The sequence below is a fragment of the Penicillium psychrosexuale genome (assembly GCF_028828465.1).
Source record: "Penicillium psychrosexuale strain IBT 29551 chromosome Unknown utg000002l, whole genome shotgun sequence".
Classification (NCBI taxonomy): domain Eukaryota; kingdom Fungi; phylum Ascomycota; class Eurotiomycetes; order Eurotiales; family Aspergillaceae; genus Penicillium; species Penicillium psychrosexuale.
Window position 1 is genome coordinate 4,244,623 of NW_026643187.1, and position 23,272 is coordinate 4,267,894.

General features: G+C 38.5%; 5 protein-coding genes across 5 annotated transcripts; 4 read left to right on the forward strand and 1 right to left on the reverse strand.

The window, feature by feature from the left end:
• Positions 1 to 5,937: 5,937 nt before the first annotated feature.
• N7518_002763 (glutamine rich protein) lies at positions 5,938 to 6,525 on the forward strand (the record flags this gene model as incomplete). The annotated part of the gene is made up of 1 exon (XM_057183691.1): positions 5,938 to 6,525. The coding sequence occupies one exon, from the start codon at positions 5,938 to 5,940 to the stop codon at positions 6,523 to 6,525; it is 588 nt and encodes a 195-aa protein (XP_057045141.1).
• Positions 6,526 to 13,925: 7,400 nt separating this feature from the next.
• N7518_002764 (uncharacterized protein) lies at positions 13,926 to 14,600 on the forward strand (the record flags this gene model as incomplete). The annotated part of the gene is made up of 2 exons (XM_057183692.1): positions 13,926 to 14,095; positions 14,207 to 14,600. 2 exons carry the CDS (start codon positions 13,926 to 13,928, stop codon positions 14,598 to 14,600), a joined length of 564 nt encoding a protein of 187 aa, XP_057045142.1.
• Positions 14,601 to 15,658: 1,058 nt separating this feature from the next.
• N7518_002765 (uncharacterized protein) lies at positions 15,659 to 15,945 on the forward strand (the record flags this gene model as incomplete). Its single annotated transcript, XM_057183693.1, has 2 exons — positions 15,659 to 15,754; positions 15,820 to 15,945. 2 exons carry the CDS (start codon positions 15,659 to 15,661, stop codon positions 15,943 to 15,945), a joined length of 222 nt encoding a protein of 73 aa, XP_057045143.1.
• Positions 15,946 to 16,868: 923 nt separating this feature from the next.
• N7518_002766 (uncharacterized protein) lies at positions 16,869 to 17,354 on the forward strand (the record flags this gene model as incomplete). The annotated part of the gene is made up of 4 exons (XM_057183694.1): positions 16,869 to 16,887; positions 16,939 to 17,001; positions 17,067 to 17,302; positions 17,331 to 17,354. The coding sequence occupies 4 exons, from the start codon at positions 16,869 to 16,871 to the stop codon at positions 17,352 to 17,354; spliced, it is 342 nt and encodes a 113-aa protein (XP_057045144.1).
• Positions 17,355 to 20,063: 2,709 nt separating this feature from the next.
• Positions 20,064 to 20,261, reverse strand: N7518_002767 (uncharacterized protein; the record flags this gene model as incomplete). Its single annotated transcript, XM_057183695.1, has 1 exon — positions 20,064 to 20,261. The coding sequence occupies one exon, from the start codon at positions 20,259 to 20,261 to the stop codon at positions 20,064 to 20,066; it is 198 nt and encodes a 65-aa protein (XP_057045145.1).
• Between the last annotated feature and the right edge of the window lie 3,011 nt (positions 20,262 to 23,272).

The following is a 23,272-nucleotide window of genomic DNA, read 5'->3' on the forward strand; positions in this document are numbered from 1 at the left end:
AAATATAAGAAGCTTTAATTATAAATTAAAAATTAGTACTATACTCCCTATACTTAATAGGATTTATATATAAGTATAGGTAAGGTTAGTATATCTAGCTAGACTTAAATACTAATAGGATAGTATTAAAAACGCTATAGAGTAGTAAAATAGACTCTATAATTAGGGTATCCTAAGAGGTAGGGGCTAAGTTTATAGGGGTAAATAAAGTATTATTAGGTATACCTATATTAGGAACTATACTTTCTTCTACTAAACTAGTAGGGATATTAAAGAATTCTTTAACTTTAGAGATATCCCTTACGTTTTTTATAACTTCTAGGGCTATAATAACTTTAGTAATTACTATAACCTCTATAACCTCTATAGCTTCTATAATAGTAGTAGCCTTTTTAGCCTTATTAGCTATATAGGTTAAGCGCTTAATACTCTACTTAATAATATATACTTAGGGTATATAAGTAGATATAGGTAATATATTAAGAGTAGTATAGGTAGTAGGCTAAACCTTAATAGGAAGCTATATTATTATTAGTAATAGATTCCTCCCTATAATAATATAGCTAACTTATAGGTATATAACTATACTTTACTAAAGTATAGTAAGTACATTTAGTATAACCTATAAGGGTCTTATACTTATAGTTTAGATAGCTTTATAGCTAGAAAAAGTACTACTAGTAAGGTAGTAGTTCCTTAATAGGCTTAGGAGTTACTAGATAAGGTAGTAGAGTTATAGGCTAGCGGCCTAATATATAATAGCGCTATACCTATAGATATAGAGTTTTATCTTCCTTAGAGAAGGGTGGTATAGGATAATAATATACTATTACTATACTATAAATATAGTTAGTATATAAACTAGAAAATAAGGCTATTTCCTATAAAAAAGGGATAGATATAATATTAAAAATTCTTAGTATACTATATAGAATATAATACCACTAAATTTAAATATATCTACTAACTAATAGTAGTATTCTAACTAGAATAGTTTTATTCTAATAGAAGTACTATTAAATTAATAGAATTTTAATAAAAAAACGAACTAGGTATACTTATAGATTAAGTAAGATAAGAGGTTAAAGAAGAGAAGAAGATACTAGGGTATACCCTAGGTATATATAGGTATAATATCTCCCTTTATCCTAACTATATTCTCTTACTAGTAAATAACTGCTTAGCTAACCCTTATATATATAAGATACCTAAGTTTATAGGTATTAGAGACTATAGCTATCTGATTTCTTAGTATAGTTATATAACTATACTATATATAGACCTTATTATATATACTATACCCTCTATTTATACTTCTATTATATTACTTTTTATATTTTTAGAGTATTAAGGCTAGATACCTTTCCTTATATACCTTTTTACCCTTACTATAAGGTTTTTTAGATATATAGGTTTTAATAGACTAAGCTACTCCTTTATTCTTCTCCTATTCTAAGCCTATAGGGACTATATACTATAAGGAGGGGGATATTATTAGGACCCTAGTACTAAGAAGGCTGATACCTAAGGTATAAGCCCTATTATAGGGTATAGAGTACCTATCTTAGGTATATAGGGGACTAGGGACTGGATAGGAGTAATGTATACTACCTATATAGCCTTCTTAGGTTATATAACCTATAAACCTATATATTATCCTTATATACTGCTTCTTTAGGGAAGTAGCTATTAGTTCTAATATACCCTATATATATCACTATCTCTATTTCCCGATCCTCTATTATATATAGCATTCCCTTAGGTATTCTATACCTAGGGGTCTCATAGTTATCTTAGTAGCGCTATGGTTCTAGGTATCCTAAGGATAGTATGGTTACAAATACAGCGAGTACTACTGTATAGTCATCTTCAGTATTATATATAAGATAACTTACCATATCATAATCTTCATATGGTTTCTACTTATATTTTCTATGAATAATATTCGATAGGGTGATATCTCTATAAATAGTTCTTCTATACTATTATTATAGGAAGCTTCCTAGTATTTATAGAAGAGGAGATAATTGTTATTAGGAAACTACTTACTATATGGCTACTTACTATATAACTATATACTAGTCTTAGCTATGGTAGACTAGTCTATATATTAGTTTTTTAATTATAAGTCTTTATTAACGTTCGCATTCTCTTAGTACCTAAATTTAGACTTAGAACGGTCGGTTAGGAGTGACTGGTAAATATAGTACTACTATTAATAGTATAACTAGTTAGTATAGTACTACTATTAAGGGTATAACTACCGCTAGGGGTAGTATTTCCTATAGTATCGTTAATTCCTCTTAAGTAGGGTATAGTAATCCTAATGGTATTATTAAAGGGGAGACTTACTTACTTAGTAGGAGTAGAAGATCGGCTAGGCTTTATAGAAGTAGAGGAAGAGAGGATATACTTAGTATTAGTGATAGCGTTATATACTTACCTAGGGGGTTTAGATTTCTATAGTTATTAGAGCTACCTATTTTTTAGGCGAAAACTAGGCTACCTATTTTTCGGGTAAAAATATACTAGTCTTCTATTAGCTAGATAGACCCTACTTCTTATAATAAAGAAATTTCCTCTATTATTATAGTCGCTTCTTCTTCTTCTCTATTTTATATTTTATTCTAGATTATTAGTATTATACTAACCTAGTGAATTACTCACTCTAGTTCTATATCTAGTTTATCTTTATTAAGTACTTTAGTAAAGTCTATAATCTGGATTCTTAGTAGTTCTATAGGATAGTTCGTAAAGTTAAGATTCTTATTAAAGGTAGTATCCTAAATATACTTACAGCTATTTATATATAGGAACTAGACCTTCTAGATATTACTTATATAAAATCCTACTAGATACCTAATCTCTACTTAGTTATATATTTTATCTAATAAAGGAATTCCTTAGATCCTAATATAGGTATAATACCTATAAACCTTTAGATTTAATAGGTTAATTAGAATAAAGGTACCTATTCCTTATTAGTAGAATTTTTACTAAGATATAATCTACTTTCCTAAGTTTAACTTTATTAGTAATCTATTAATAATATAGATAGTAGCTTATACTACTTCTAGTTAGAGGTTCTTTAGAAGCTTCGATTCTTAAAGAAGTAACTATACTCTAGTAATAATCACCCCCCTAGATTATTTAGTGAAACCGTTTTATTCTAGTATACTAACCATAGTCTATTAGGTAATAATCCTATTTTCTTTTATAAAGTCTATTATCTTTTAATTAATTAATCCTTTATTATTAGAATAGAAAATATAAATTAGTAAATTAAACTATATTTATATTTATAAGATAAATTTAATAATTACCTATTAGTAACCGCTCTTCTTCTTATATATTAAGGCCTAGTAGTATCGGATACTATTAATATAGAAGTAAGAGATCTACTTATTACTATTATATACTTTAGGGAGTATAATAAGATCGAAATATATCTAACTAAGTAGTCCGAAATTTATACCTTAAATATAACGAGAGACTTACTTAGGTATTCTACTAAGCTAATATATCTTATATAACTCTAGGTTATTTACAGTACTCTTAGTATTTATATATAAGGAGGGTTTTATAATCTAAATATCCTTAACTATTTTAGTAAGCTATTCTATATACTCGCTAAATATATAGCTAAGTCGCTAGTACTATCTCTCTACTATTACTTTTAAGACTAATAGCTATACTAAACGCTAAGTTATATTAAAAGAGGTTATTATAAATATTACTAGAAATATAAAGTCGGTATATAGGAGTATAAAGAAGTTCCTAATCTCTTCTATTTTTATAAAGGTCCGGCCTATATCTTTATAGATAATAGTTAGATTATTAAAATCTACTTTATACCCCCTCTATTTAATTAATACTACTAAGATAAGATTATAGTAGAAGCTAGGAGAGTACTTAATATTATTTAATATAAGATTAATAGATCGGCTATAATAGCTAATAGTTTTAATCTAGACTTTACCGGTACTATAGACTTTAGTAAATATATTACTAACCTTTAGCTTTCCTATCTTTTTATAGAATTTAATAAAGAGGCCTTAGTTATTTATAATATATCGGCTAGTTACTAAATTAATTAGCTAACAATCCTATAGGGTAGATTGTGAGTTTATTAGGAAAGTAGTATCTTTAATAGCTATTAAGTAGTCTTTATTATTTAGATCTACTTCTATAAAGTATACTTAGTCTATATCTTCCTCTTCTACTAGTTTAGCTAGAAGTTAGTTTATATAGTCCTTTACTTTTCTAGATAACTTATTAACCTTTCCTTATATATTCTTTTAAATATTAGGATTAGGTTTCTAACTAGATAGGTATACTACCTTAACTAGGTATAGATATATACTAAAGTAGTGGTTTTCTCTATATATATAAGCTAGGAGAGATATTAATATCTTCTTTCCCTTTATAGTTATAGTAGTTATTATAGTTATAGTTACTAGTTTTTTAGCTTCTCCCTAATCCCTAAGAGTTATAAAAGCAGCCTATAGTACCTTTAGCTTTAATAACTTCTTCTAGTTAAAGAGCGACTATTCCGAATGGTATATATTTACTATACTAGTAAATATATATTTTCTATTTTATTTAAAGACCTTCTAGTACTAATAGTAATAGAATTAAGGCTTAATAGAATCGAGTACTATTAAGAAATTATAGATTATATTTTGGTTATTAGTTATAAAGCTTACTTTTATAGCTGTATATTCTATATAGAGATTCTCTAATTTTATTAACTAGCTATTAATTACTATATTTTTAATTAGTATTATTACTATAACTATCTACTATCTCCTAATAATCTAGACCTACTTTATATCTATATAAAAGAAATATAATTATAGGGTAGCTAGTAGCTTACTAGTCTCCTATACTTTAACTATTAGATTCTAGATCTCGATAGTAAGTATATTCCTTATTCTCTCTAAGACCTTATTAAATACTAGTTTAATTATCTTATACTTAGATAGATTATTATTATAGTCTTTCCGATCGTTATTATAGTTAAGTTAGCCGTTTATTATTAATCGACTTATTATATTATAATTATACTTTTTATTATTTTTATTTAGTCGAATTAGCTTTATAGGTAGGATAGGCTACTTTTCTTCACTAATATTTAGATTAATATAATCCTAAACGTCGAGATTTTTAGTAATTATCTCTACCTATATAAACTAGGTTTACTATTAGGTTAAGTTCCTTAGAATAATATATACTCTAGGTATACTTAAGACCTATTTAGTGATCCCGCTAGGATTATCGTAAAGGAATAATATCTCATTTTCCATAGCTTTCTTATATAAGTTAGTAGAGGACAGACAGGAAGTGCTAGGTAAGCAAAAGTACTTCTATACTCAGGGGTACAGTAGCTCGTGGAGTAGACCGCGGTAGTATTTAATTGCAATTGATATACTAGTGAACCGGGCTTATAACTATTGAATAAAAGAGAGGCTGTTTTGTATGGTACGAGCAGTAGGATACTAGACCAAAGGGTAAAATGAGTGTAATTGTGAAAAAGGAGGGTTCTCCTCCGAGATCTATCTTGGTGTATATTTATATAATCGGTACACGTGGCTGCTGACTACTAATATACCACCAGATGTAAGGAATGTACGGAAGTGCGTCATTTCTGGTCGACACAAACTTCCATATATGGTTGTCGGCTTTTATCTTAAAGGACCCGGTGGAAACCCTCCCCAACAAGAATATGGTCTCTCGCGATCAGCCCTCAAGAAAATACTGTCATCAAAGGAAGCAGACAGACTCATATCTGAGGCAATTACTTATGATCCTGATATGGCTTTACAAGATACTATTTCCTCTATATCTGGCCTAACTATAAGGTCTAGGATTGGGTTATCCCGCAGTTTTAGGGCAAGCAACAACTATTGGCATCCAATGCTCGACCCAGCTTCCAATATGATCCAGCCAGCGCTTTTGCAGCAGCCAGGATATCACAGTCTACCCGGCTATAGTTCATCCAGGGCCCCGAGATCATATGACCAACAGCAATTTATGCAGCCATCGTTCATACAGCAGGCGGGCCCGCAGCATCTAGGCATACAACCGCAGTCTATGATACCACCACACATGCAGCAGCCGGGTGCGCAGCATCTAGGCATACAACCGCAGTTTATGATACCACCACACATGCAGCAGCCGGGTGCGCAGTATCTAGGCATACAACCGCAGTCTATGATACCACCACACATGCAGCAGCCGGGTGCGCAGTATCTAGGCATACAACCGCAGTCTATGATACCACCACACATGCAGCAGCCGGGTACACAGTATCTAGGCATACAACCGCAGTCTATGATACCACCACACATACAGCAGCCGGGTACGCAGTATCTAGGTATACAATCGCAGTCTACAGCATTGCCATTCATACAACAGCCGTTTTTGCTACCGCCATCCTCACAACAGCAGGGCGCGCAGAATTTGGGAATGCAGCAGCAGTCTTTATTGCAACCGTATAGTGAGGACGTAGATAAAGAACTCTAGATGATCCGACCGGGTAGAATAATGGGTGGTTTTCGGTAATCTCTAGGAATTATCAGAGTAAGAGGGACGAATAGCTAGATAACCAAATTGAAACTCGCAGCACTTCTTCGTGGTATAGAGATACTAAGAGCGATATATAGAAACTGACCATCTAGGAACTGTAAGCCCTTGACGTGCCTTAGATAGAGGCACTGATGTGCCGGCATCATTGCAGGTATATACTGTCGAGCATAGGTTGGTAAAGAGAAGGAATTTGACCAAGAGATTGAAACGCAGTTCTAATTACCTTGAAAGCCTGTTCTAGATTGTAGGAGTAAATAGGGAGCTTTATCTTAGTATAGGCAAAGCAAGGTACATAACTAGTTACATCATTGGTCTCACGGCCAAGAGCATCATATCTCTCATGTCACACGAAGACGTTTCGAATCAATTATCTCTGGTTGACGTAGTCGTTTTAAGGCTCGCGGCCGCTGCAAAGTCGGTCGACATTTCAATGTAGAGCGGTAAAAGTCGATGATCATCGCCCGCCCAAGCTCTTCATTCCACAGGACATTATCACGCCGAAGGTCTTCATAGATGATTCCCAAAGCTCTAATTTCCTTGTTCGATTAGTGGATCCCTTATAGAAGCTGGGGCGTCAACTCCATCGATACCGTGCTTTTCCCCCCCAGCCCATCACGAGCATATGGCGAATCTCTCCAGCCCCGTAAAGGAAATAAATTTTCGCCAAGTCGATCGTACCCAGGAAAACGGGCACAGCGGATCCTTACGCCTTCTGCAGAATTCGGTATACCTTTACTTCGCGAGAGACTTCTTTCCACAGCGCCGACGTGGTTCCTTTTCCGATGACGGTATAGCCGTATATAAGACAAGTAAGTTTAAACAGCGCACCGTACGCCCCGCAACCTCCAAGGGGTATACATCGGTCAATGTTTTCGTCCAATTGTGCTTTTAGTAAATACACCAAATCTTCGGAGGTGATCGGATGCTGCGGATCGTCATTGCTTCGACGATAGAGCATCACATTTGGACAACAGTTGTCTAGAAGACCGTCAGACTGCAACCCGAGTAAGCATCGCTGGGTACAAAATTGCGCATCGCGGTAGCGGGACTGGCTGTCTGGTTTTCTATCATTATTTGTGTGTCTTTGTCGAGCCACGCGTTCGGCAGATAGAGAAGATAGAACTTGGCTGAAGGTCCGTTTATGGTATATTACTGGTTTCGAATCGGGATCTGGCGATTGTAACGACTGTGAGCGACGTCTCACGTCGGATGGGGCACAGCTAACTCCAGATCTAGTAGACACTTGACAAGCTGTTAAGTCAGGGGAATCTAGCGGAGATAACGATAGTTCATATATCGAACCAGTATCTAGGCTTGGAAATTCTAGGGCGGTACTATCAGAGTTAAGAGGAAGTTACCGGAATTCGTCTTCGGGAATGTGAGAGCGAGTGTGATCGAAACTGGTCTTCCATATTGGAATATCTGGTCTTACAGAATTCCTCCACTCCTAACCTCGCACAGGCGAGTGGAATGCCATCAGACACAAACACAGTGTTCTTATAACAGAAGTATTTGCAAAGGTAGCTTCCACTTCCATATTCACTTCACTGTTAGGGTCACATAGAAAGTAGTAGAGTATACCAGGATCGTTTTATCGCACACGGAGGAGGACCCGGGCAATCCCATTAGTCACATAGGAGTACTCAAGCCCTTCCTGGATCATTACATGATACTCCTAGACAAGAGCGGAGCAGACAAGTCGCTCTGCATTATACCGTAGCTTCGCTTCCTGGTTTATCGGAATTTTGTTTGATCTGACCATATTCTTCCATAAGTACATTGGTCGGAGCCCCATACGAAAGGTAGCGACAGAGAGCTTGTAGGGGGGCTTATACTCGACAGATATAAGGAGAGTGGTTGTGTTGTCGTCGACACGATAGATGCAGAACTGATCGGGTCTTAGGTAGTGCACATTTAACGGTTAGCTTACATCCGCTTCAATAGTATCGTTCACGTTTAAGGAATTCGTATAATTGCTGAACTGGATTCCATCACCGAGGCCGAACTCATCACGAGCAGCGGGTAGTTTACACAACTCTATTATTATATCGTAGACGTGTTCCTCCACGGCGAACCGCTCATAAGCCTCCAGTTCTTGTTCGCTACTTATAGGCTTACAACCCAGTAGTCGGCCTAATCCTTTTAGCTCAGGCAAAGATAAGAATAAACGCCGCGCCCCCCTAGTGCCAACTGCAGGTAGCTGTAGACAGAGCTGTAGAGCTCAAACTGTTACGCTAGGCAGTCTGTCCAATGTTCCAACCGTGTCGGGCAATATTTCCCCGTGGGAATGGGTATTTTCCCGGTAGTCAAGCGAGATAGTGTCTCGACTCTCAGCGGTCGGGAGAGCAAGTCATAGGAATAGTACAAGAATTCCACAAAAGTGGTCGGTCAGCTGAGCTCTTGAAGTTGCTCTCATCTCTCTTTCTCCTGTCTTCCTTCATCTTCGGCCTACTTCTATCGCTCTTCAGCCTACCTCCTCCTCTCTTCTTCTTACTTACGTCTCTCTTTCTCTCGTCTTCCTTCATTTTCTGCCTACTTCCTTCTCTCTTCTTCCTACTTGCGCCTCTCTTCTACCTGCAGGAAGAGAGCCTTATAATCTAGCGAGTTGTCGGCCATCGATCTGTCAGAGGGGAAATCGCTTGAGATAACCGCGACAGGTCTCGATTGGTAGGTGCCTTATCTAGGAGGCTGATGTCAGTTGGTCACGGTTTCTGGTAGAAGTATTTCCCCGAGAAATGACGCAAGGTTTCTGCCGGTTAATTTTGGTATCTCGATGGAAATAATATCTCCCTTATCAACAGACACCGCTGCACTCACCAAAATTGGATTTTCTTAGGTTCCAAAGGGACTATGCGCTGGGGTCAAAGTCGGTTCACTGGGTTAGTCGCCTTGTACTGAGTCGTGGGGGTTGTATCCGTCTTAACTCAGATTGCTTGGGATCTGCTGGCTGGCGGGTGGAACGTAGGAAAAATGCGCCGATTTGGAGTGGAGACAATTGTCTAGCTAATGATATTCAATCAACACCCTACTTCTTTCAGTTATTTAAAAAAGAAAATTAATTATATATAATTCTGTTTCAACCCTCCTATTTCTGACAACCGATCTTTTAATTAATAGCTGCAAGTTTGCTTGCCGTTGGCCCTCGTTTCTCATCACTATAGGCCTTGTACTTCCGGTTAACCCCCAAACGATCGTTGGTTGCATGTTATTTATTGTTTATTAATATCATGTCTCTTTAACCGGTATCTTTGTACTTAGCCCGCGTTTTAATTTGTATTCCAAATATTGATTATGTATAGTTACCAGGTTCCGCTTTATAACTATCCGTATGTGAGAACCTCATGTTCCTAGTATTATATTCGAATCTAGAATCCATAACATAGTTCCTAGAGGGCCCACAGCTCCCATAAGTGGACTGTATAGCTCTGGGGAACGAGAGGTAGTACCCTGGGAGCGTTGATTACTACTTTAGGGGGTAACCGATAGTATGCCTAGGAGTATGGAACCCCAGAATCCAGAAGATTTAGGCCTTTGCTTCAATTAAGCTGAGTCGGAGCTCATCTAGTATTGAATATGTCTTAGGATCTCCTAGTTTGAGGGCACGGTAAAACTTTCTGTAACCTACTTGCAGCTGATTTTTATCCAAAATATCTATACCGTCGATATACTCCAACATATAGCTCAGAATAGCCAACTAATAAGTCTCGTAGGAGGAATCGTAGTCACGGCAAAGCAACAGAATCAGGGCTTTACAATAGATAGGACTGTACAGAACACCGTGCTATTAATCACATGATAGTCCAAAGTGGCACGTGATGAGGGGTTATGCTTTGGGGCGCTGACCAGGACACGATAATACAAAATATTACCTGCAATGGTTCTACTACCTTCAGTAAGTGGAAAGAGGCAATAAATCAAGGGAAAACTGATTATAGTAACTATGTATCTACAGGATCCGATCAGCTGAACTTGCCCCTTTAAGACATATTTACCTTTATCCTCGGATAAGCGATGCCATCTAACGAAACGACATACTCTTCCATCGATAAAGGTCGACGAAAAGCATTCTCACACTGGTTCAGTACTGTGTCCTTTGAAGCATTTGCGAAAGGTGTATCCTTATGTAACGACCATGAACTGGGACGGTGGGTTTGGACTCTTTTAGTTGACAGCGGGGTTTACGAAGAGGTATCTACTGTAACAAATAGTACATTATGTAGAAGGCTGACCACTAAAGCTATAGGGATTTGAATATTCTGTATGGAGAACTGAGGTATCATCTCAATTTAAGAGTAAAGCAGGCTCTGGCGATCTTATTGTTCTTTCGGGGACTCCGCGAGTGGGATAAGGACACCCTCTACTACTGGGATCAATAACCTGTGTAAGTAACGAAGATATTATACACCTGCCTATGGACTGCATTTATGTTTCTAGTGTAATAAAGAAAAAATGAATATATGACAACTATGGCTAGGAAGTGAATGTGGCGATTCGATTCGGGAAGTGTTGGAAAGTCTATATCCCTTGGCATGACTGCGTGACCGAATCTTGTATATGCCGATTCTCTCCATTTGTTGTTGCTAGGTGTTGAATTGCGTTTGGTAGGGTATATCGGAACCAGGCTGTTGTTGTGATTGTTCAAACTGGTCCAGAAGATCATGTAGTATGTAATGCGACCGAAGGGATATATCAATTCTCTAGGGCTCGGCATCGATATATAGGCCTTCTTGACCCTCAAATAGCAATGAAGACAACATATTATAAGAGCAGAGTGATGTATCAACGACTTACAGCTCACCGACCCCTGCATATTGAGCACCTTAGCCAGCCGTAGAATACTGTGACAGATATGCGCCAACAAAAATTTGGTTCGATAGAGTGAATTGAGAATATAGCTCCAGAGAGCCATCGCTCGTTACCAAGTTGCCATACAATCCGTTAGCCACACCAGTCCTTCCTATCGGTAGAAGAATTACTTCATCACAGACAGCTGCATTCGACACATTAAGCATTTCGCTGATCGAGGTACCTCGAATTCCACTAGAGGTAGGCAAATCCCGTTCGAGAGATCCTATAGCAGCTCGTCGGAAGTGTAGGGGAGATTGATAGTCTGTAAAGCTTGGTAATGGTTCTAATAGGAGGATAGCAGGAGATATTATTTATCTAACAATGCCTACTTGACGTCCTGGTCTATAGTAATCATTCATCATTATCGATAACCTACGTGAATCATCTTAGTAAATTTGGGGGAGCGAACATACTGTCTAACGCCCGCGGACTATATATCGGATCTGGACTAAAAAGCCGAAGTTAATAGTCACATGTCACTTACTATGGGAAACCCTCAGGGCTTAGATTCCTACTCAAGGAAGCTCTCTCCTGGTCTATAGGAGTCAGCATCATTTTGATAGATCTCATTACCCGGAAGGCTCACCAGATAGATTTAGAATGAAAGCATTAGAATCTTCCTCAGAGGTTGTCTACAGTTATACATTGGCCGACAAAATTGGATTGAGAGACGGGTCGTCTAGATTTGAATCAATCCTACTGTCAACGCGACGTCTTTTCCGTGCTTCGTACAATAAATCTCTTACAGGCTGCGAGTCCTTTTCAGTTTGGGATTCAACCCCAAAGTCAGCTTGCCTATCCAAGGAAAGCTGATGCACAGGAAAGAAGAGCCTTTGTCTTTCCAGTTCATCCATGGCATCTGTACCAAATGGATCTAGGTACCATTTTGCAAACGATTCCAGAGCAATATCAAAATTGCAGTATAGAACATTATACACGTCGGAAAATCTAGGCTAATTATAAGTAAAAGGCGACAGGCAAAACGGTTTATAGACGTACTGGACACTTTTGCCAAATATACATTTAATAATGCACAGAACAGAGAGATGGTTTAAGTGCAAACTCGCTAGGCCTTTCTTATATTAGTCTTCTTTCAGACAGGTAGTAAATATAGGTATCGATTTGGTTGCTTTCGCCCAGTACCTCAATGAAGTAAAGGTCGGGGTAACTAGATTCATTTATCAGCTCCGTATAAACCAAACTAGCAAAGAAGCCTAACAGTAAAACAATATATCACCACTTCTGATATCCCAACCGCTCTCAGTTTAGAGGCGGTCAATTGCCTCGACCCCCCAAGCCGCACCATGCCGAAGTTCCTAAAGATAGTTGGCTCCGCCTTTTAAAATACATCTCATCATCTTATTCACCAAATCTAGGTCCACCCCTAGACAACATGCAACATAGCAAAGCGCACCTAACAAGAAATTCTAATAGGATGATATCAATCTCGCCCACTTCGCATTATTAGCGCATTTTTGTGCGAGTGAAGCATAAGCCCCAAGAGTTTGGATGATATCTAAGTGACGAGAACGGATAGCTGATATTAGGGAATCACTGTCTTATAGGTAATCTTCGCTTTGGAATAGTAAATCCAAAATGGAAATTCGAGGGGAAGATACGGCACTAGACTACTTGTCTGCGTAAGGAATCTTGTTGATAAAACTTTCTAATGGCTTTATCTACGTTTCTTCTGACCGAGATGAACCTGATAGCGAAACCCTTTTACACTGGTTTACTGAAAGTGTTTGAGAGCTAGGAGGCTGGAGAAGTTGAGATGGTATGGTTTCGAGTGGAATTTGAGATTGTGTAAGGATATCAGGTAGGATGTAAGGCGTCCATTTTCTCAGTATCCGCTGAAGGTAATAAATGTATCTCTCCAAATCGGCGACGTAGTGGATAGTATTGCTGGATTCCATCTTATAGACAAGCGAAGCTATTCAAAGATAACAGTATGATATAGAATAGATGATTCAGTCCTCTTAGGAAATAGCGGGGAAGGAGAGTTAATACAAAAACTACTAACAAAGATTGATTGGGCGTGACAGGGGTATAGGCTCCCAGCCCATACCCCTGTCACGCCCAATCAATTGCGGCGCATATATACGCCTACCGAATGAGCTCACATACGCATTAGCAACGTTAGAGAAGCGAAAAATTGACTCAAAATACGTGGACAGAGTATAATACTAGTGCCTTCGGACTTTCGAGACTACCCAAAAGAATGGATCAAAGAGAGTCCACTCATTATTTCGCACAATATCTCGAGCATCGCTCAAGTTTTTAGAAGGCTATTTCTCATTAATCTAGAAATTTTGATTAAAACTAACTTTCACCGTCCTAGACCCATAATCAGTGGCATATACAAAAGAAATGACAAGTCTGCTAGATCATCATGATATAAACTACTGTCTCTCATATTTATCTAAATCTTTGACCAGGATTTCACTACTGCAAGACCATGGTCTGCTTGAGCCTACATAGAGTTCGTTATGGTTTTTCGAACTACATATCCTCCTTTTTCTTTTCCCCAGGCAACTCGCGCGAAACGCTTTTATTTAGAGGCCCAGATCCCAATACAAGTAACATACATGAATGTACAAAAGGCACCAAGCCTGACAATAGTATTTCTACCAGAGATTCAGCGCCAATTTACTTGCACGTAAGCTGTCCTTTTCCCCATATTGACCACTGAGACCTAACCCAACAAGACTGTGCGGATTTTTTTTTCCAACGACATAACTCAAATTATAAAAGATATCAAAAGAAATAGCCTCGAGGATGTGGTTATTAATACCGTTCCCTTCCAAAATCTTAGCGCTCAGCATCCAGCCCAAGATGGGCATAGCAATACGAAGAATACATTTCCAATAGATCTTACGGTACTTGAGTCTGGTATTATACAGGTTCGGAGGAAATATAGGATTATAAAATTCATTCCCTTAAGCAGCGATAACCCAATTATCTTACAACAACCGGCAACGGACCCTAACTTAAAGAAAGCTCTTTATTACCAGCACCTATACTCAAAATACCTACAGGAATATAGAAAAAGGCGAGACTTAGCAGAAGTCTTAGGATACGAGATACCCAAGTATTTAAAGAACTGGTATAATAACTGTCTCCGAGACATTATAAGGCGACTAGAACAACTCGGATATTTTTAACCAAAGAATATATAATTCAATTCAAATAAGCAAAAAGTCAAAGTTTAGAGGCGCTATTTCACACATAATGCTTTGGTATCGATCTTAAAGTATTTTCCTAACTTCACTATCGTAAGGCCAATTCAAGAAAATAATCAAGCCCTACAATGCTTCAGAAGATGAAGTATTAAAATGCCAAGTCATTAGCGCTAGTATTAAAACAGTACCATAACTGAGATCAGATAATATATTTCCCACGTGAAGGTGTAAGTCATTTTCAAGATAGGGTTCCTAGGTCCTCCTGCGTTTCAGAGTATTACAGGCATCTAGCAACATTTCAGCATCTTAGCTAAGATTTTCCGAGGGCCTCCGTTCCAAGAGTAACGGAGATACAATTCTCAAGAAGAGCATTGCCTCCAAAGCAATATTTGCCGGCCCATAGAGGATTTGGGCAGGAATCGGGGCAGGCTTCTGATATAAGCATACCATCGTCACCAGAGAGAGGGACGGGTACTCACCATAGCTAGATCTTTGGTTCAATAATAAGGTACGATAGATAGCGCCTTAGACAGTAGAAATAGGCACCTTCCTAACCTACTAGACTTAAACCAAGAAACACAGCTAACATTTGAAGCCTTCCATCTCTTTTGATATTTTCTACTATATATTACTCTACATTACTCGAAACTGGTTGTCCAACTGGCCTTATACACTGTCTTCCTTCTGGGTGGCTTCGGGCTCCTCTTCTAAACTAGATACAGTGAATTATTGAACTTCCTGATATTGTATTCATCGAAGGTAAGGCTTATTTGTACCGCGAAAGAGGAACCTAGATCGCCCGAAAAACAAACGTCTAATTGTGATTATACTCATTTTAAGAGTGCCGGGGCTTGATTTTGTCACAACTTACTGCAAAAGTAGCCAGTCTATTCAGTCTCATACATCTTAAGACTGATTTAATTGATCTCATAGCAAGGACCATAGGATATAAATATGAAAACGTCCACTCTATAACTATTCCACATGAAATTTTTTCTCAGTCTCCTTTATCTTCGGCCGTTCACTTCTCGTTACTTGATATGGATAAAAACAAGAAAGACGAACACTCTCAAGGTAGCGCTCCTATCACTTCTCAGCACCATACGAAGGATATGGCCCTCTTTTTACAAGATAAAGTAAGTTTTAATCAAGAAAACTCTAAGAGCTTATCTTCTAGCTAACTAATTGGCTTTAGCTATAGAACCATTCCCTAGACCTCGTTCCTCAAGGCGAGGAGGAACCAAGTCGACAAGGTATCGCGATATTATCCCATTCCTTACTACCCTTACTTAAGAAGACTCCTAATATTAAGCCCCCCACCCTATAGGTACTTCCTCAATCCACTCTGCGCATGGCTTTTTTAGAATGAAAATAGACGAAAGTTCGTTTATATTCAATGGCGACACCAGAGGCAGACATCCCAATAGGACTCAGTTCCACGTGATCAGTGGTAGGTCTATAACGAAGAACAGCACCCTAGTCAACGGCGATTTAGACGCGGACAGTTTAAAAAAATTTATCAGCAAAGAGAACTAGGATGACTGAATCAGAACAATATGTAGCAGGTCATCTAAGATTTACAGGGTCGATTCAATTTACTAAAGGGTTGTAAATATATCTGAAAGGGTCTCGTTTACAAATAAAGCCCAATCACTATACACCTAAAGCAGATAACGTACAAAACTGTAGTGGTCTAGCTCATAATCTGTTCCAATCCAGTCATTTCTTCCACATTCTGGTTAAACATTAACTATTCAATACTTGCTCTTCGAGTTTAAGTAGACCGAAGGGCAATGGAAACCCATAGCATTATTGCTTCGCCATATAGGACTTCGTTAAAACCACTCTGTAGATTATTTCTCCTTCGACATAGCTTGATAATCACTAGAAAAGAATCAAACCATTAGAAAGTAACAATACATACAAATAATACTCTCAGCTAGGAGGTAATCTATTTTAGCAAGATCGGTGCCGGTAGGCGATCAGTAGGGTATCCGTCTAAAAATAATGGCCTCATGTTTTAGCACAGGCTTTTAAGCTTCGAGCAGGCTTAATTTTTCCATCGCAAGCCAAATACATCGGCTTATTAGAACTTCTATACCTATTTTTGTGATGTATCAGCTCGTCTAGGCCGTTCTAGGATAACGAATAGCTCCAGTATATAAATAGAGCAAGTGCCATTTAAGTATATAAAAGCAAAGACCTTACCTAGCGATATTCTTAAGAAAAGCAAGCGTCAGACTAATAGAAATGGACTTCGCTCCTCATAGTATACTCTCTAACCACATTATTGTTATAAAGCTAACTTAAGACCCCCTAGATCCTGATAAATTCTTACAAGAATTTAGAAGAATAAGAACGGGAATTTATAATACTCCAGATGGTTAGGAAAAGTATATCTATTAGGTTAGACTATATTAGCTAATAACTCACAGACTTTATTATAAGATACAATACAGACAAATCGCCCTCATTTAAGCCTATCGATGAAGAATTATAGAAAGCGTGCGCTAGAAGCAGCGTTATTACCCATTTTACACTTAACCAGGTATACGAGGCCCTCCAGACCTCTAAGGAATGTAACCACATTTAGACACTATTCGAACGCATTTTTTCAATTTCCCAGAAGTCGAAGAAAGAAGAAATATACTCGATTAGGCCAGGTATCTACCAAGTTCCCAGTGGTAAGAAGACTATTATAACATTGTTAAGTTAGAGCTGGAGACTAATATATAATAGACTTGATAATAATGCGCACGAACAGACAAGCCCTAATAGGAGGATGTTCTTATAAACTCATTTCGAGGAAGATACAAAGCGATTGTCAACGCCTTTATACACTTAACCGAAGTGGAGATAAACTTAGGTTTACTAAGATTTACGCGGGCCTATGGATCCTCGGTAGACACTCGAGGTCTATATTCTCAGAAATGTCAGTTATCATAAGGGACTAGCTTCAAAATCAGGAGTTTTCTATTACAGAGGAAGGGATGTTAACCAGGCTTATCCTACAACTAGGGCGGCCTATCAAAACCCAGGGCATTGCCAACCTTATAAAAGGGCGGGTCGTCGAAAGCAGATATCTTATAACTAAACTTTTGCGGGACAGAGGAGACCATTAGTATGCCAAGTGCCAATCTCCACACTATTAGCAGAAACCAAGTGCAACCTTGCGAGAACTTATTAATACTTTGTATTAAACGACCTCCTTTTATATCTCCTTCAGTATTTTAAGTCAGTCTATACAATCTTATCTCTCATTGCCCTTTTGCCCCACAGAAGAATAGGTGGTTTATAAGAGGCTCCACCGGGTCTAGTAGATAAGTCAAACCCAATTCGGGGAATCCCTCACGAACTAAACCAGCTTTACACCTTCTACCCGTCATCCTTCTGCCCGTCATCCAGCTGCGGTAATTCACTTCAGAAGCGTATAGTCGTTTTTGTATCAGAAGATCGGCCCAAACTAAAGTGAGGGCTTACATACAGTCGGTCTTTACCCTCACAACCCGTTTGCAGGTAATACATTCTGAGGAGATCACTGTCGGCCATACAGTTTGTAGACCTCTCCGTGCGGCATTCCTTTCCCTTTATTTTTCTTCCTCTAGCAGACAACTTACCGGCAAACGCGCAGCTTGCCGCATCGGCGTTCTCTTTATATATCTGCAGAGATACTTCTTATAACGGGCCAGGGCCCACACGGGATCACGTATCAAACACGTGACCTTCGTCTACCCTTATTTTCCCCCGTTTATCGCCACGAACTCCATTTCCTCTTATTAAGCTTTTAGACAATAGCAAACGGCTTAGTTAGCTTGAATCCAATCTAGCTTCGTCCCTTCACACTTTTCTCATGTTCTAGTAGATAGAATCCGGCTTACTTTGTGGTACAAAGCTATATAGACAGGCTTCAGTATAGTAGCTAGTTTGGCATCTTCCATCATTATCAACTTTTGCCATCTGGTTAATCACTTCTTCCCTCGTAGTCAGAACCTCTTATCAGCAGGTCTCTGAGCCTTTAGTCAAATCATGACTGCGAGCCAAAAGAAGCTGTAGCCCACTTGGCAAAATGAAGAAGGCTGAACTGTTTGATAGTCCAGGAGTAAATTGAAGCACCGAGAGCAATATTTGATAGACCATGAGGCGAGATCATAGGGGGCACCCTCTTTTATTATATTCTGGCGGCTTATGGCATAGTTGTAATCTCGGAAGAGGTTCCACTGAACCTCGATCTTCTGCCGTAGTGATTGGCTTTCTAAGGCAGTTTTAATTGCATTCTTGATCAAATATTACGGGTTATCTTTACTGAGTTCTTGAAGAAACAAATGGAGGGCCTCGTGGGAGCCGAGAGGTTTTAGAGAGAATGTCGGACTCAATTGCAGACTGTATAAGATCTAACGGTAGTCCCTCAATTTTCTCGAAAAGTGAAGGACTTTTAAGGGGCATTTTAGGGGACTCATCATAAGCAGGCATTTTTCTCTAACAACAATAGTATAAAACAATGCTAAAGTAGGTTGAAGTATTGTTACGAAGGAGATTATCAGTGGAAATTAAAGGTTTTATAGTGGATTCCAAGCAAGGGATCAACGCTCAAAAGACAATACCATTCTCAAACATATCAGTCTGTGCTCTCGTAGACCATCTGATAATACAGGACCTTTTACAACATTGCCCCTAAGAAGCACCATATTCCAGCGTCTATCATATATATCTCAGGGCGTGGATTGCCCCACTAAGCGTTCCACTCCACTAGCGTAGATACCAGAGTTCATACTTTTATTCCTACACGCCAAATGTTTGATCAATCTATACTACCCTAGCTTATAAATAGATTATAGTACTCGACATAAGAGCTACACTTTATAAATATCTAGTTTTTCCCATTAACACGCTTAGTCTACCATAACGCAACCCGCGGCGAATCTGTTTAAACTACAGAAACTAAACCGTAAATAATCTAGATAGTATAAACAATCTGCTGAATTAAAAATATATCGAAAGACCCTCCGTTAACGCCATATAGGCAAACAAGCGTCTAGTTTACAAGCAAAAACAGGCATCCACGGAGATTAAATGATCTTCAGATACATATTTTAGCCCCTAGCTTGGCCGAGTACAACCACTAATACTCCCCTATTATATAAAAAGCCCCAGAGATTTTGTCACCAATTCCAGGCCAGTTTCCCCCGCTTGAGCCTTAATGTCAGCCACTCGAGCAGTCGTATCCAACCTATGAATTACTTAGATCTTCTGAACAGCAACCTTTTCCAAACATACTTTCTCCCTTTGTAAGCGATGCAATTCATCATTGGAGCATTCGCCCGAGAGCATCAAATCACACACCCAACTATTAACACATGTTCTCCCGACAATTGTGATTAAAAGATCCTCAGAGAGTGTACGGCCCGTGCGGCCCGTATCGTCTCTTCTATATCCCGGAGGCGGGTGTTATATAAGGAATTCAAATATTTCAGCGCTCTCCCGCTCCTTTTTGTCGGCAGCTGCAGATAGAGCTTGGCGCCAGTCGTCGTAGCTTTTAGAATGGCACGAGATCCACCTAGCTCCGGCCACGCAGTTGCGTCTCGCCGCATAGGTCAAGAGGTCTCCGGGGAGCTCTTCGTCATGGCCCCAGAACCAATCTAACATTGGTTCAGGGTTTTGTTAATATAAAAGGTAATGCCAATTCGGAAGTCCGTTATTTAGATTGGGGATTCTAAGATCCACACCTCGACGTAGCAGCTAACTTACTAGATCTATATCGGCAAATTTGCACAGATTCATTATCTCCGTTGGCCCAAGTCTCAATTCAATTTCAGGTATTGATCGAAGACGTTTCCAGCAGCCCTGGAACAGCTGGGCATCCTTAGTAGTAAATTGTAATATCGTCTTGTGTCCCTCTACCGAGATAGGTTTAAGGAGGTCGAGGAGCTCTATCTCAGACATTATCCGCTCTATCAAACTGGGGTTTTTTGAATTTACCGCAATCAGATAGAAGGATTGCCCATCCCGACAAAAAAAGGAGGGACAGATTGTTTGATAGTCAAGTAGAAACGTAAAGCACTGAGGACAATCGATGATCGCTTTTAAGGCTAAATCATAACGAGCGGTCTTATCGAAAATATACCGACACGTCTTCGTATGATCAAAGTCAGGGCAGAGTTCCCAACTAGTCTCAATTCTCTTTCGAAGCGAAAGGCTTCTAAGAACAGTGTGAATCCTAGTCTTAAAGATAGAATCCGTCTCCTCCTGGCAAAAGGCTTATAGAGTATATAAGGCATTATGTGATCCAAGCAACTCGGAAAAAACACCAGCCTCGATAATAGAATCTATAAGCTCTGTTAGCAGTTTTTCGATTCTCCCAAGGATACTGTCTAAACCTAGAGAAGACTCTGCATTCTCTATGCTTTTATTAACAGCAGTATCTGCTAGAGGCTCTGGCATTTTCCAAAAGTTCATGATATTTAGAACCTCGATATTTAGAAGCTCGAGTATACTGTCTGACTCAAGAGATGATTCAGCGTCCCCTATATCTTACAGTGAGTAAGAATTCCATTCTTACGTGGGCTTCTCCAGCTTACTGTTTTCTTGATCTCCCCAGACTAATAAGGGATTGTCTTGAAAGAAAAAGGGACCAACCCACTTCAGAAGTAGGCTTCGTACTGAGATAATAGGGAAACAATCCATGGGCCTTTTTTATTATAATTATCCAGAGGAGCAAATGAAATCAGACTAGAAGAGCAACTCCATTATATTTATATATTCACAAACTAGAACAGTTTCCCTTTAACCATTTCAATATAGAGATATAAATCCGCCACTTACCCAATTGTGGGGATATAGGGCTCGAACTTATCTCCCACCGAGCATAGAAGGCCACACAACTCATAACGTGATCCATCAAATCATATTCATTAACTAGGTAATAGTCCTAAAAGTCCATTCTTTCTCCATTCATCGGAGAATCAACATCTAATTATAAGCTGAACAATTTTCATATAAGAAAAAATCATCTCCCCTAGGCATTCAATGATTCCACTATCTTAACGGCTCAAAATACAGTGGCTAAATTCCCATAGTCGGGCTAACAGAGATATTATATCCTTCCTAGTTAGTATTCTATCTCAATATCCACATTATCCACAAGATAACGCATAAGGTCCTCCCCATTATACGAGTAAAGTATACGCTTAATTGATATACGTAGAGAACTGGGCGGCAGGATATCCATCATCAGCAGACTGTATAGCACAACCATACATTCCAAGTCCGTATTACCAGCATTTGACCCCATTAGATTCTTAATAAACGTCGGAGGGGCATATCCTATATACCGAGAAAGAATACAGGATAGCAGATCGGTAGTAATAGGCCCATCATCACACGGGGCCGAAGAGACGATATAAGTAGCGACATCGCTGTGTTCAATCATGAACTAAGGGTGATCCATTTCACAGACTAAATAGTTAATTAGATATCTGCTACGTATTAGATCAAAGAAAAACATACAGAATTGACTTATAACCCATAGCAATTGCGCGGTAAGGGGCTTAGTAGGTATTATTGGCGTTATTAACATAACTTAGGAAAAGAGGAGGTAAAATGCCATATAACTGCGATAGCTAGGAGAATATTTACCTAGGAATAGAAACACTTTATACCTTTCTACAGGTTCGCCTAATTGATAGATATAAGCAACTGTTCAGGCTTCTTTAATATAAATCGCACGAAAACAGACTTAGGCGCTAATTGGATAAAGAAATGGCGAGTTCTTATAAAGATACAATCAACTCCAGGAAATTAAAGGGTTAAGATCTATAAAGAGTATAAAGGAGGGAACACCTTTTCTAAAAACCTTAAGTGGTTATTTAATTAGATAATTCCTACATTACTTAACAAAACTTTAGAGAGCTGTTATCTCGGTGTTACCAGTCCAATCAATGTCTTATCATTCAGATTCACACCATCAATTTCCTTATAGCTTCACCGTACTCATCAATAGAGGCGAGAATAATCCTCGGCTTCAAAACTCAAGCCTTAGCCACAGGGCACTCGCCACATCGATGCTTAAAATTCTGTTTTCTTGGTAGCACTTCTCCCATTATACAGAGACCTCTGGTAACCTTATCGATACATGGGAATAGCACAGTTTCCACGCATCCGCATCCATATATGTAGGTATATTAAAAGCACATGATACTTCACTATGATCTATATTAGCCTCAGTCTATACACTTTAGATTGATGGTATCGCGAACCTCAATTATAAAGGCCTATACAACAGTCTGTTGATTGCTTGCGTTAATTGCTTTCAATGGAGATCTAAGGCTCGAACTAGTTGCAGAAGAAGTAAGTCAGCACATATCTAAACACATAGCTCGCAGGCTCTTATATACCTAACTCCAATTGTAGAGAAATGAGAGACAAAAGTGCATATAATATAAGTATAAAGCAATAGGAAATAATGGTCCTTCAATCCGGATATAGGGCACGGAATATATATAACACAAGCGAGTCTCCTCATTCCAGTAGCAGGGCCTACTTTGCGGCTATAGGACCTCAATCAATCTTGAATATCAACCAAGTCTAACATCTCAAAATTATTTTGGCGGTAGAGGCGGGACGCCCGGCTTCTTGACTCCCGTTATATCGTATGCGCC